General features: G+C 48.0%; 1 protein-coding gene across 1 annotated transcript in view; it reads left to right on the top strand.

Moving 5' to 3' along the window:
* LOC139413920 (POC1 centriolar protein A) overlaps positions 1–15,105 on the top strand; it is a 90,840-nt gene that overhangs the window by 49,356 nt on the left and 26,379 nt on the right. Inside the window, exon 10 of the mRNA XM_071161781.1 lies at positions 9,053–9,313. Within this exon, the coding sequence (XP_071017882.1) occupies positions 9,053–9,313 (261 nt within the window). The remainder of the gene's footprint in view (positions 1–9,052; positions 9,314–15,105) is intronic.

Here is a 15,105-nt window from a genome sequence, read left to right as displayed (position 1 = left end):
CTTAATAATCTTAATAATGACAAAGTGAAAACAGGTTTGTAGAAATTTTAGCACATTTATAATTTAAAAAAACCCTCACAGAAATACCTTATTTCCATAAGATTTCAGACCCTTTGCTCTGAGACTTGAGCTCAGGTGCATCCTGTTTCCATTGATCATCCTTGGGATGTTTCTACAACTTGATTGGAGTCCACCTGTGGTAAATTCAATTGATTTAACATGATTTGGAAAGGCACACACCTGTCCCACAGTTGATAGTGCATGTCAGAGCAAAAACCAAGCCATTGAAGGTTGAAGGAATTGTCCGTAGAGCTCCAAGACAGGATTGTGTTGAGGCACAGATCTGGGGAAGAGTACCAAAACATTTCTGCAGCATTGAAGGTCCCCAAGAACACAGTGACCTCCATCATTCTTAAATGGAAGAAGTTTGGAACCACCAAGACTCTTCCTAGAGCTGGCCGCCCGGCCAAACTGAGCAATCAGGGGATCTTGCAACCTTTCAGTTACTAGTCCAAAGCTCTAACCACTAGGCTACCTGCCGTGCCATGCTTCACCGCAGGCACCGCATGATGCTTCCACCACCATGCTTCACCGTAGGGATGGTATTGGCCAGGTGATGAGTGGTGTCTGGTTTCCTCCAGACGGAGGAATGGAGGAAATGCTGGTTTCATCAGACCCGAGCATCTTGTTTCTCATGGTCTGGAAGTCTTTAGGTTCCTTTTGGCAGGGACCAAGAACCCGATGGTCACTGACAGAGCTCTAGAGTTCCTCTGTGGATATGGGAGAACCTTCCAGAAGGACAACCATCTCTGCAGCACTCCACCAATCAGGTCTTTATGGTAGAGTGGCCAGACGGAAGCCACTCCTCAGTAAAAGGCACATGGCAACCCACTTGGAGTTTAACCGAAAGGTTGCAAGATCGAATCCCCAAGCTGGCAAGGTAAAAATCTGTCCTAACCCACTGTTCCCCGGTAGGCCGTCATTGACTGACTTGCCTAGTTAAATTAAGGTTAAATAAAATGAAATGCTGTGGGGATGTTATTCAGCGGCAGGGACTGGGAGACTAGTCAGGATCGAGAGAAAGATGAACGGAGCAAAGTACAGAGAGGTCCTTGATGAAAACCTGCTCCAGAGCGCTCAGGACCTCAGACTGGGGCGATGGTTCACCTTCCAACAGGACAACGACCCTAAGCACACAGTCAAGACAACGCAGGAGTGGCTTCGGGACAAGTCTCCGAATGTCCTTGAGTGACCCAGCCAGAGCCCGGACTTGAACCCGATCAAACATCCCTGGAGAGACCTGAAAATAGCTGTTCAGCGACGCTCCCTATCCAACCTGACAGAGCTTGAGAGGATCTGCAGAGAAGAATGGGAGAAACTCCCCAAATACAGGTGTGCCAAGCTTGTAGCGTCATACCCAAGAAGACTCGAGGCTGTAATCACTGCAAAAGGTGCTTCAACAAATTACTGAGTAAGGTTTTTATTTGTAGTAAATGTGCAAACATTTCTGAAAAGACCTGTTTTCGCTTTGTCATTATGGGTTATTGTTTATAGATTGATGAGGGAATACTTTTTAAAATCCATTTTAGAATAATGCTGTAACGTAACAAAATGTGGAAAAAGTCTAGGGGTCTGAATACTTTCCCAATGCACTGTATCTACAATGGAAAACATATATGTGGAATTCACGGGCTGCTTCACGGGCTGCTTCACGGGCTGCTTCACGGGCTGCTTCACGGGCTGCTTCACGGGCTGCTTCACGGGCTGCTTCACGGGCTGCTTCACGGGCTGCTTCACGGGCTGCTTCACTGGCTGGCTGTTTTGAGTCTGTGGAAGGTCGAGCATTTACCAAGTAGTGTTAAAAATGGCCGAGCGCCATTTACCAAATAGTTTAAAAAATGCATCTTGTGGCATTCCCTGTCACACCAGAGAACCAATAGAAATAATTGTCGAGCCAAACAACCAATAGAAATCAGTACAGAATGTTTTTTAATTTTTTTAATTTTTTTTTTAGCAAAGTCAAATGTCTACACACACACACACACACACACACACACACACACACACACACCCCTCCCCCCTCTGGTCTCTCTGGCAGACGGGAAGTGAGATTAAGCTTGATGACTAGGTAGAGACTGAATGGCCGTGCAACAACACAGGGAGGGTTAGTCAGTGTGTGTGCGTGTGTGTGTGCGTGGCATTCATGATGGCTGGGTTTGGACAGATGCGTAGTGGGGGCAGAACAGAACTGACTGTATGGTTGCTGTGGTTCTAAACCTTAAGTCCAAGGGTTTGTTTTCTGCTCAGAATGTCTCCTCTTCTACGGGGCATGAGGTCTGATAATAACAGGCTTAGAGACAGTTCTCCATCAGACTGCTGAACACTTGAACTGGACTGACCACCTGCTCTGATTCTAACAGGACTGACCACCTGCTCTGATTCTAACAGGACTGACCACCTGCTCTGATTCTAACAGGACTGACCACCTGCTCTGATTCTAACCCCAACAGGACTGACCACCTGCTCTGATTCTAACAGGACTGACCACCTGCTCTGATTCTAACAGGACTGACCACCTGCTCTGATTCTAACAGGACTGACCACCTGCTCTGATTCTAACAGGACAGACCACCTGCTCTGATTCTAACAGGACTGACCACCTGCTCTGATTCTAACCCTAACAGGACTGACCACCTGCTCTGATTCTAACCCCAACAGGACTGACCACCTGCTCTGATTCTAACCCCAACAGGACTGACCACCTGCTCTGATTCTAACCCCAACAGGACTGACCACCTGCTCTGATTCTAACCCCAACAGGACTGACCACCTGCTCTGATTCTAACAGGACTGACCACCTGCTCTGATTCTAACCCCAACAGGACTGACCACCTGCTCTGATTCTAACCCCAACAGGACTGACCACCTGCTCTGATTCTAACCCCAACAGGACTGACCACCTGCTCTGATTCTAACCCCAACAGGACTGACCACCTGCTCTGATTCTAACAGGACTGACCACCTGCTCTGATTCTAACAGGACTGACCACCTGCTCTGATTCTAACAGGACAGACCACCTGCTCTGATTCTAACAGGACAGACCACCTGCTCTGATTCTAACAGGACTGACCACCTGCTCTGATTCTAACAGGACTGACCACCTGCTCTGATTCTAACAGGACTGACCACCTGCTCTGATTCTAACAGGACTGACCACCTGCTCTGATTCTAACAGGACTGACCACCTGCTCTGATTCTAACAGGACTGACCACCTGCTCTGATTCTAACAGGACTGACCACCTGCTCTGATTCTAACAGGACTGACCACCTGCTGTGATTCTAACCCTAACAGGACTGACCACCTGCTCTGATTCTAACAGGACTGACCACCTGCTCTGATTCTAACAGGACTGACCACCTGCTCTGATTCTAACCCCAACAGGACTGACCACCTGCTTTGATTCTAACAGGACTGACCACCTGCTCTGTTTCCAACCCTAACAGGACTGACCACCTTCTCTGTTTCCAACCCCAACAGGACTGACCACCTGCTCTGATTCTAACAGGACTGACCACCTTCTCTGTTTCCAACCCCAACAGGACTGACCACCTGCTCTGATTCTAACAGGACTGACCACCTGCTCTGATTCTAACAGGACTGACCACCTGCTCTGATTCTAACAGGACTGACCGCCTGCTCTGTTTCCAACCCTAACAGGACTGACCACCTGCTCTGTTTCCAACCCTAACAGGACTGACCACCTGCTCTGTTTCCAACCCCAACAGGACTGACCACCTGCTTTGATTCTAACAGGACTGACCACCTGCTCTGTTTCCAACCCTAACAGGACTGACCACCTGCTCTGTTTCCAACCCCAACAGGACTGACCACCTGCTCTGATTCTAACAGGACTGACCGCCTGCTCTGTTTCCAACCCTAACAGGACTGACCACCTGCTGTGATTCTAACAGGACTGACCACCTGCTCTGATTCTAACAGGACTGACCACCTGCTCTGATTCTAACAGGACTGACCACCTGCTCTGATTCTACCAGGACTGACCGCCTGCTCTGATTCTAACAGGACTGACCACCTGCTTTGATTCTAACAGGACTGACCACCTGCTTTGATTCTAACAGGACTGACCACCTGCTCTGATTCTAACAGGACTGACCACCTGCTCTGATTCTAACAGGACTGACCACCTGCTCTGATTCTAACAGGACTGACCACCTGCTCTGATTCTAACAGGACTGACCACCTGCTCTGATTCTAACAGGACTGACCACCTGCTCTGATTCTAACAGGACTGACCACCTGCTCTGATTCTAACAGGACTGACCACCTGCTGTGATTCTAACCCTAACAGGACTGACCACCTGCTCTGATTCTAACAGGACTGACCACCTGCTCTGATTCTAACAGGACTGACCACCTGCTCTGATTCTAACCCCAACAGGACTGACCACCTGCTTTGATTCTAACAGGACTGACCACCTGCTCTGTTTCCAACCCTAACAGGACTGACCACCTTCTCTGTTTCCAACCCCAACAGGACTGACCACCTGCTCTGATTCTAACAGGACTGACCACCTTCTCTGTTTCCAACCCCAACAGGACTGACCACCTGCTCTGATTCTAACAGGACTGACCACCTGCTCTGATTCTAACAGGACTGACCACCTGCTCTGATTCTAACAGGACTGACCGCCTGCTCTGTTTCCAACCCTAACAGGACTGACCACCTGCTCTGTTTCCAACCCTAACAGGACTGACCACCTGCTCTGTTTCCAACCCCAACAGGACTGACCACCTGCTTTGATTCTAACAGGACTGACCACCTGCTCTGTTTCCAACCCTAACAGGACTGACCACCTGCTCTGTTTCCAACCCCAACAGGACTGACCACCTGCTCTGATTCTAACAGGACTGACCGCCTGCTCTGTTTCCAACCCTAACAGGACTGACCACCTGCTGTGATTCTAACAGGACTGACCACCTGCTCTGATTCTAACAGGACTGACCACCTGCTCTGATTCTAAGAGGACTGACCACCTGCTCTGATTCTACCAGGACTGACCGCCTGCTCTGATTCTAACAGGACTGACCACCTGCTTTGATTCTAACAGGACTGACCACCTGCTTTGATTCTAACAGGACTGACCACCTGCTCTGTTTCCAACCCTAACAGGACTGACCACCTTCTCTGTTTCCAAGCCCAACAGGACTGACCACCTGCTCTGATTCTAACAGGACTGACCACCTGCTCTGTTTCCAACCCCAACAGGACTGACCACCTGCTCTGATTCCAATCCCAACAGGACTGACCACCTGCTCTGTTTCCAACCCCAACAGGACTGACCACCTGCTCTGTTTCCAATCCCAACAGGACTGACCACCTGCTCTGATTCTAACAGGACTGACCACCTGCTCTGATTCTAACAGGACTGACCACTTGCTCTGATTCTAACAGGACTGACCGCCTGCTCTGTTTCCAACCCTAACAGGACTGACCACCTGCTCTGTTTCCAACCCCAACAGGACTGACCACCTGCTTTGATTCTAACAGGACTGACCACCTGCTCTGTTTCCAACCCTAACAGGACTGACCACCTGCTGTGATTCTAACAGGACAGACCACCTGCTGTGATTCTAACAGGACTGACCACCTGCTCTGATTCTAACAGGACTGACCACCTGCTCTGATTCTAACAGGACTGACCACCTGCTCTGATTCTAACAGGACTGACCACCTGCTCTGATTCTAACCCCAACAGGACTGACCACCTGCTCTGTTTCCAACCCCAACAGGACTGACCACCTGCTCTGATTCTAACAGGACTGACCACCTGCTCTGATTCTAACAGGACTGACCACCTGCTCTGATTCTCCGACCTTAGAACACACACACACCTCTGGAAAAAATTAAGAGACCACTGCAAAAATTATCAGTTTCTCTGGTTTTACTATTTATAAGTATGTGTTTGGGTAAAATTAACATTTATGTTTTAATCTATAAACTACTGACAACATTTCTCCCAAATTCCAAATAAAAATATTGTAATTTAGTGCATTTATTTACAGAAAATGACAACTGATGGAAAGAACAATAAAGATGCAGTGTTGTCAGACATCGAATAATGCAAAGACAATACGCTCATTTTTAAAACACAATGCAAATGATTTAACTTAGGAGGAGTTCAGAAATCAATATTTGGTGGAAGAACCCTGATTTTCAATGACAGCTTTCATGCGTCTTGGCATGCTATCTGCCAGTCTTGATGTTGGGTGACTTTATGCCAGTCCTGGTGCAAAATATTTAACTAACTCGTCTTTGTTCGATGGCCTGTGATCTATCTTACTCTTGGTCACATTCCAGAGGTTTTCAATGGGGATCAGGTCTGGAGATTGGGCTGGCCATGACAGGGTCTTGGATCTGGTGGTCCTCCATCCACACCTTGACTGACCTGACTGTGTGACACGGCGCATTGTCCTGCTGGAAAACACAATCCTCAGAGTTGGGGAACATTGTCAGAGCAGAAGGAAGCATGTTTTCTCTTCCAGGACAACCTTTTGTACGTGGCTTGATTCATACGTCCTTCACAAGGACAAATCTGCCCGATTCCAGCCGTGCTGAAGCACCCTCAGGTCACCACCGATCCTCCACCAATTTTCACAGTGGATACGAGACCTGGAGAGGTCTACAAGACCTGGAGAGGCCGACAAGACCTGGAGAGGCCCACAAGACCTGGAGAGACCTACAAGACCTGGAGAGGCCGACAAGACCTGGAGAGGCCGACAAGACCTGGAGAGGCCTACAAGACCTGGAGAGACCTACAAGACCTGGAGAGGCCGACAAGACCTGGAGAGGCCGACAAGACCTGGAGAGGCCTACAAGACCTGGAGAGGCCCACAAGACCTGGAGAGGCCGACAAGACCTGGAGAGGCCCACAAGACCTGGAGAGGCCCACAAGACCTGGAGAGGCCCACAAGACCTGGAGAGGCCGACAAGACCTGGAGAGGCCCACAAGACCTGGAGAGGCCCACAAGACCTGGAGAGGCCCACAAGACCTGGAGAGGCCCACAAGACCTGGAGAGGCCCACAAGACCTGGAGAGGCCCACAAGACCTGGAGAGGCCGACAAGACCTGGAGAGGCCGACAAGACCTGGAGAGGCCGACAAGACCTGGAGAGGCCCACAAGACCTGGAGAGGCCCACAAGACCTGGAGAGGCCCACAAGACCTGGAGAGGCCGACAAGACCTGGAGAGGCCCACAAGACCTGGAGAGACCTACAAGACCTGGAGAGGCCGACAAGACCTGGAGAGACCTACAAGACCTGGAGAGGCCTACAAGACCTGGAGAGGCCCACAAGACCTGGCCCACAGTGTCTCGCACCCACTGTGAAATTTGGTGGAGGATCGATGAACTCTTCCTAAGTTAAAACATTTGTATTGTGTTTAAAAATGAATATGAACTTATTTTCTCTGCATTATCTTTATTATTATTTATTATTGTTGTTGTTGCCTCGTCCAGAAGGAACCTGTCAGTAGCATTTGGTTGAACGGTGTATACCATGAGTATCCTGTACATACGACTCAATTGAAACTCTCCTCCTCTCCGTCTCTCCTCTCTTTCGCTCGTTTCTCTCTCTCTCTCTCTCTGTCTCACTTCTCTCTCTCTCTCTGTCTCTCTGTCTCACTTCTCTCTCTCACTTCTCTCTCTCTCTCTCTCTCTCTCTCTCTCTCTCTCTGTCTCTCTGTCTCTCTGTCTCACTTCTCTCTCTCTCTCTCTCTCTCTCTCTCTCTCTCTGTCTCACTTCTCTCTCTCTCTCTCTCTGTCTCACTTCTCTCTCTCTCTCTCTGTCTCACTTCTCTCTCTCTCTCTCTGTCTCTCTGTCTCTCTGTCTCTCTGTCTCACTTCTCTCTCTCTCTCTCTCTCTCTCTCTCTCTCTCTGTCTCACTTCTCTCTCTCTCTCTCTCTCTCTGTCTCACTTCTCTATCTCTCTCTCTGTCTCACTTCTCTCTCTCTCTCGCTCTCTCTCTCATTTCTCTCTCTCTCGTCTCTCTCTCGTTTCTCTCATTTCTAGCTCTTGTTTCTCTCGTTTCTCTCTCGTCTCTCTCTCTCTCTCTCTCTCTCGTTTCTCTCTCTCGCTCTCTCTCGTTTCTCTCTCTCGCTCTCTCTCGTCTCTCTCTCCTCTCTCTCGTCTCTCTCTCTCTCTCTCTCTCGTTTCTCTCTTTCTCTCGTGTCTCTCTTTCTCTCTCTCTCTCTCTCTCTCGTCTCTCTCTCATCTCTCTCTCGCGTCTCTCTCTCTCAACACAAAGTGGGTGTACGTGGACAGGCACAGGGAGCATCACTTCTCCCTGACCACACAAGTCAATATTTACACACCTTGGAGGGAGAGAGAAGATGGCCTTGTTGCAGGACCACCTGTCTACCAGATGTTGAACAGGAGGAGGGATACTAGCGAAAGAGATTAGTCATATTCAGGACCCATAGTTTACTGGTTAGTTTACATAGTCAGGTAAAACCTCTGGTCATAGATAGTTGTTGGACACCCAGATGTTGAACAGGAGTTGAGGGGAAATTATTCTGAGGAGGAGGGATAGTAGCGAAAGAGATTAGTCATATTCAGGACCCATAGTTTACTGGTTAGTTTACATAGTCAGGTAAAACCTCTGGTCATAGATAGTTGTTGGACACCCAGATGTTGAACAGGAGTTGAGGGGAAATTATTCTGAGGAGGAGGGATACTAGCGAAAGAGATGGTCTGGTCCTTAGTCATATTCAGGACCCATAGTTTACTGGTTAGTTTACATAGTCAGGTAAAACCTCTGGTCATAGATAGTTGTTGGACACCCAGATGTTGAACAGGAGTTGAGGGGAAATTATTCTGAGGAGGAGGGATACTAGCGAAAGAGATGGTCTGGTCCTTAGTCATATTCAGGACCCATAGTTTACTGGTTAGTTTACATAGTCAGGTAAAACCTCTGGCCATAGATAGTTGTTGGACACCCAGATGTTGATATGTTTTTTTCTTGTCCTCTCAAGGAGTCGCCTGAGTCAGAGCTGTGTAACGGCCAGGGGCGGGGCTTACGTACGGAGGTGAGGAGTAGGAGTGGCAGCGTCACCCGGAGCCTGTCTTCCAGACCCACCCAGACCTCCAGGGCTCCCAGAGCCAGGCCCCCCACTGTCGAGCTGACACGCACCGAGCCTCCGCCCCAGACACAGACCCAGAGAGAAGGCATGGTGCCTGCTGGTCTGGCCAGCACCCTGGAACACATAGTGGCTCAACTAGATGTTCTCACACAGGTAACACATCTCTCTGTTTTATTAGTGTGTTATTGATGCTGAAGCAATGTGTGCTCTCTCTCTCTCTCTCTCTCTCTCTCTCTCTCTCTCTCTGATCCCCTCCGTCCTTTCCTCTCTGCCCCTCTCCCTCTCTCTCTCTGCCCCCTCCCTCTCTGCCCCTCTCCTTCTCTTTCTCTGATCCCCTCCCTCCTTCCCTCCCTCTCTCTCTTTCTCTCTCTCTCTGCCCCCCTCCCTCCTCTCCTTCTCTCTCTCTCTCTCTCTCTCTCTCTCTCTGCCCTCTCTCTCTCTCTCTCTCTCTGCCCTCTCCCTCTCTCTCTCTCCCTCTGCCCTCTCCCTCTCTCTCTCTCTCTCTCTCTCTCTCTCTCTCTCTGCCCTCTCTCTCTCTCTCTCTCTGCCCTCTCCCTCTCTCTCTCTCTCTCTCTCTCTCTCTCTCTCTCTCTCTCTCTGCCCTCTCCCTCTCTCTATCTGCCCCCCTCCCTCCTTGTCTCTCTCTCTCTCTCTCTTCCCTCTTTCTCTGCCCCCTCCCTCCTTCTCTCCTTCTCTCTCCCTCTCTCTGCCCTCTCCCTCTCTCTCTGCCCCCCTCCCTCATTCTCACTCTCTCTCTCTCTGCCCTCTCTCTCTCTCTCTCTCTCTTCCCTCTCTCTCTCTGCTCCCCTCCCTCCTTCTCTGTCTCCCTCCCTCACTATGACCTCTGTGAATCTCTCTCCTCTGTGGAGTCTGGTGAGGTTGCCTTACTGCCAACTCCATACATTATTAATATCTCTTAAAGTGGAAACTACCTAGCTATATATGAAACAAACTGAGAATGATATCTGTCAGAGAAATAAGAGGTTTTCCATGACGTCGAGTAAGAAGAGGTGCATGATTAATATAATTCACCAAAGCATTTATTGATATTCTGACATATTGCTATCAGGTTGTAAATCTCAGCCGGTACATTGTTTGCAGCCATTTGGTGATGATGCCCTGTTTGAGATGTGTGTTTCCATCCAAATGGACTTGTTGATTTAAAAGGTTGTGCTTGACGCACATCAGAAATACATTTTGCAGTTAAATAATACCAAATAAACAATACAATTTCACCACCTACTTTTAAATTTGATTTATTTTTATTTTATTAATTCATAAATTAATAATCCATTGGATTATGATCATGATCAATGAATAGTCATAATTTGAGCTAGTCTGTCCATTTTAATATCTAATATAATCAATTAACAAGATTGCATTTTGCACCTATGTCTATATGCCCCTATGGCCAAGTGATAAAGCACAGGGTATTTGTAGGATACCATTAGGCTGCCCTGCCACCTCTACACTCTAACCACTAGGCTCCCCTGCCACCTCTACACTCTAACCACTAGGCTACCCTGCCACCTCTACACTCTAACCACTAGGCTACCCTGCCACCTCTACACTCTAACCACTAGGCTACCCTGCCACCTCTACACTCTAACCACTAGGCTACCCTGCCACCTCTACACTCTAACCACTAGGCTACCCTGCCACCTCTACACTCTAACCACTAGGCTACCCTGCCACCTCTACACTCTAACCACTAGGCTACCCTGACACCTCTACACTCTAACCACTAGGCTACCCTGCCACCTCTACACTCTAACCACTAGGCTACCCTGCCACCTCTACACTCTAACCACTAGGCTACCCTGCCACCTCTACACTCTAACCACTAGGCTACCTGCCGCCTCTACACTCTAACCACTAGGCTACCTGCCACCTCTACACTCTAACCACTAGGCTACCTGCCACCTCTACACTCTAACCACTAGGCTACCCTGCCACCTCTACACTCTAACCACTAGGCTACCCTGCCACCTCTACACTCTAACCACTAGGCTACCCTGCCACCTCTACACTCTAACCACTAGGCTACCCTGCCACCTCTACACTCTAACCACTAGGCTACCCTGCCACCTCTACACTCTAACCACTAGGCTACCCTGCCACCTCTACACTCTAACCACTAGGCTACCCTGCCACCTCTACACTCTAACCACTAGGCTACCCTGCCACCTCTACACTCTAACCACTAGGCTACCCTGCCGCCTCTACACTCTAACCACTAGGCTACCCTGCCGCCTCTACACTCTAACCACTAGGCTACCCTGCCGCCTCTACACTCTAACCACTAGGTTACCTGCCACCTCTACACTCTAACCACTAGGCTACCCTGCCACCTCTACACTCTAACCACTAGGCTACCTGCCACCTCTACACTCTAACCACTAGGCTACCCTGCCGCCTCTACACTCTAACCACTAGGCTACCCTGCCGCCTCTACACTCTAACCACTAGGCTACCTGCCACCTCTACACTCTAACCACTAGGCTACCCTGCCACCTCTACACTCTAACCACTAGGCTACCCTGCCACCTCTACACTCTAACCACTAGGCTACCTGCCACCTCTACACTCTAACCACTAGGCTACCCTGCCGCCTCTACACTCTAACCACTAGGCTACCTGCCACCTCTACACTCTAACCACTAGGCTACCCTGCCACCTCTACACTCTAACCACTAGGCTACCCTGCCACCTCTACACTCTAACCACTAGGCTACCCTGCCACCTCTACACTCTAACCACTAGGCTACCCTGCCGCCTCTACACTCTAACCACTAGGTTACCTGCCACCTCTACACTCTAACCACTAGGCTACCCTGCCACCTCTACACTCTAACCACTAGGCTACCCTGCCACCTCTACACTCTAACCACTAGGCTACCTGCCACCTCTACACTCTAACCACTAGGCTACCCTGCCACCTCTACACTCTAACCACTAGGCTACCCTGCAACCTCTACACTCTAACCACTAGGCTACCCTGCCACCTCTACACTCTAACCACTAGGCTACCCTGCCACCTCTACACTCTAACCACTAGGCTACCCTGCCACCTCTACACTCTAACCACTAGGCTACCCTGCCACCTCTACACTCTAACCACTAGGCTACCCTGCCGCCTCTACACTCTAACCACTAGGCTACCCTGCCGCCTCTACACTCTAACCACTAGGTTACCTGCCACCTCTACACTCTAACCACTAGGCTACCTGCCACCTCTACACTCTAACCACTAGGCTACCCTGCCGCCTCTACACTCTAACCACTAGGCTACCTGCCACCTCTACACTCTAACCACTAGGCTACCCTGCCACCTCTACACTCTAACCACTAGGCTACCCTGCCACCTCTACACTCTAACCACTAGGCTACCCTGCCGCCTCTACACTCTAACCACTAGGCTACCCTGCCGCCTCTACACTCTAACCACTAGGCTACCCTGCCGCCTCTACACTCTAACCACTAGGCTACCCTGCCGCCTCTACACTCTAACCACTAGGCTGCCCTGCCGCCTCTACACTCTAACCACTAGGCTACCCTGCCACCTCTACACTCTAACCACTAGGCTACCTGCCTCCTATACACTCTAACCACTAGGCTACCTGCCACCTCTACACTCTAACCACTAGGCTACCCTGCCACCTCTACACTCTAACCACTAGGCTACCCTGCCACCTCTACACTCTAACCACTAGGCTACCCTATCTCCTCTACACTCTAACCACTAGGCTACCCTGCCACCTCTACACTCTAAACACTAGGCTACCAGCCTCCTCTACATTATGAATGCCGCTAAGACAAATTTGAAACGTTTTCTCGGGTGACAAAGCCGACGTTTCAAAGCAAACCAAAACAGTCAGAGGGATGGCTATAAAACTCCGTCGTTGTAAACCTTTTAAATTGACAAGTCAATTGGATGGAAACACACATCTCATACGGATTGTAGAATATTCGCGTGAAAATCTGTCGTAGATTGGAAGGAAACCCATCTATTGAGACAAACAGGGCATCATCACCAAATGGCCGAAGCAAACAATGTACCCGCTGTGATTTAAAACCTAAAAATACAAAAAAATCTAAAATACTGTAAAACTATTCGGTGGAGTGTGCTTTGAATGTGTATATATATATATATATATATATTTATTTTAAATGTGTCTTGAAGACAATTGTTAATTTGCTTTTGACTCTAGTGTTCCATAGTCCTACATGTGCATTCGCAGGGACACACAACAACAAAAAGAAACCAAGCCAAGCCTCACACAGTTCTTCTCGCTAAATCAACCTTTTCCCGGATGTTGTGGCCGTAATTCATCACCGCTCAGTGTTCAATGTGGAATTGTCCATTTTAGATCGTTCCAAAAAAAACAGAATCAATTAAATTGAATGTCTGTACAGTACCAAATGGACACAGCTACTCAATTCAAGGGTTTTTCTTTCTTTATTTTTAAAACTATTTTCTACGTTAATAATAATAGTGAAGATGTATAAACTATGAAATAACACATACATCATGTAGTAACCAAAAATCTAAATATATTTTATATTTGAGATTGTTCAAAATAGCCACCCTTTGCCTCGGGGACAGCTCTTGGCATTCTCTCAACCAGCTTCTGTATATCGAAAAGATTTTGGTTTCTTAACCTGGAGGGGGGAAAAAAAAGTGTCCTTAAACTCGCCAAATTGAAGCCCGTTTCAAAAGATCACTCTTTCAGAAAACTATTTTATTCTATTTTATATTACCGATGTGTTATCTGTAATGGCTATGGTAAATTAGGCATTGTTATGCACTGTTGCCATATTATGTTCTGGCCTTGTGTTAAAAATATATGTATTTGAATACTCAAGTTCAATATAACTTTTTTAATTTATTTATTTATTTATTTTTTATTTCACCTTTATTTAACCAGGTAGGCTAGTTGAGAACACCTTTATTTAACCAGGTAGGCCAGTTGAGAACACCTTTATTTAACCAGGTAGGCCAGTTGAGAACACCTTTATTTAACCAGGTAGGCCAGTTGAGAACACCTTTATTTAACCAGGTAGGCTAGTTGAGAACACCTTTATTTAACCAGGTAGGCCAGTTGAGAACACCTTTATTTAACCAGGTAGGCTAGTTGAGAACACCTTTATTTAACCAGGTAGGCCAGTTGAGAACACCTTTATTTAACCAGCTAGGCCAGTTGAGAACACCTTTATTTAACCAGGTAGGCCAGTTGAGAACACCTTTATTTAACCAGCTAGGCCAGTTGAGAACACCTTTATTTAACCAGGTAGGCTAGTTGAGAACACCTTTATTTAACCAGGTAGGCCAGTTGAGAACACCTTTATTTAACCAGGTAGGCTAGTTGAGAACACCTTTATTTAACCAGGTAGGCCAGTTGAGAACACCTTTATTTAACCAGGTAGGCCAGTTGAGAACACCTTTATTTAACCAGGTAGGCCAGTTGAGAACACCTTTATTTAACCAGGTAGGCCAGTTGAGAACACCTTTATTTAACCAGGTAGGCTAGTTGAGAACACCTTTATTTAACCAGGTAGGCCAGTTGAGAACACCTTTATTTAACCAGGTAGGCTAGTTGAGAACACCTTTATTTAACCAGGTAGGCCAGTTGAGAACACCTTTATTTAACCAGCTAGGCCAGTTGAGAACACCTTTATTTAACCAGGTAGGCCAGTTGAGAACACCTTTATTTAACCAGCTAGGCCAGTTGAGAACACCTTTATTTAACCAGGTAGGCTAGTTGAGAACACCTTTATTTAACCAGGTAGGCCAGTTGAGAACACCTTTATTTAACCAGCTAGGCCAGTTGAGAACACCTTTATTTAGCCAGCTAGGCCAGTTGAGAACACCTTTATTTAACCAGGTAGGTCAGTTGAGAACACCTTTATTTAACCAGGTAGGCCAGTTGAGAACACCTTTATTT

Source organism: Oncorhynchus clarkii, chromosome 7 (assembly GCF_045791955.1).
Source record: "Oncorhynchus clarkii lewisi isolate Uvic-CL-2024 chromosome 7, UVic_Ocla_1.0, whole genome shotgun sequence".
Classification (NCBI taxonomy): Eukaryota; Metazoa; Chordata; class Actinopteri; order Salmoniformes; family Salmonidae; genus Oncorhynchus; species Oncorhynchus clarkii.
This window is presented reverse-complemented; position numbering and strand designations above follow the sequence as displayed.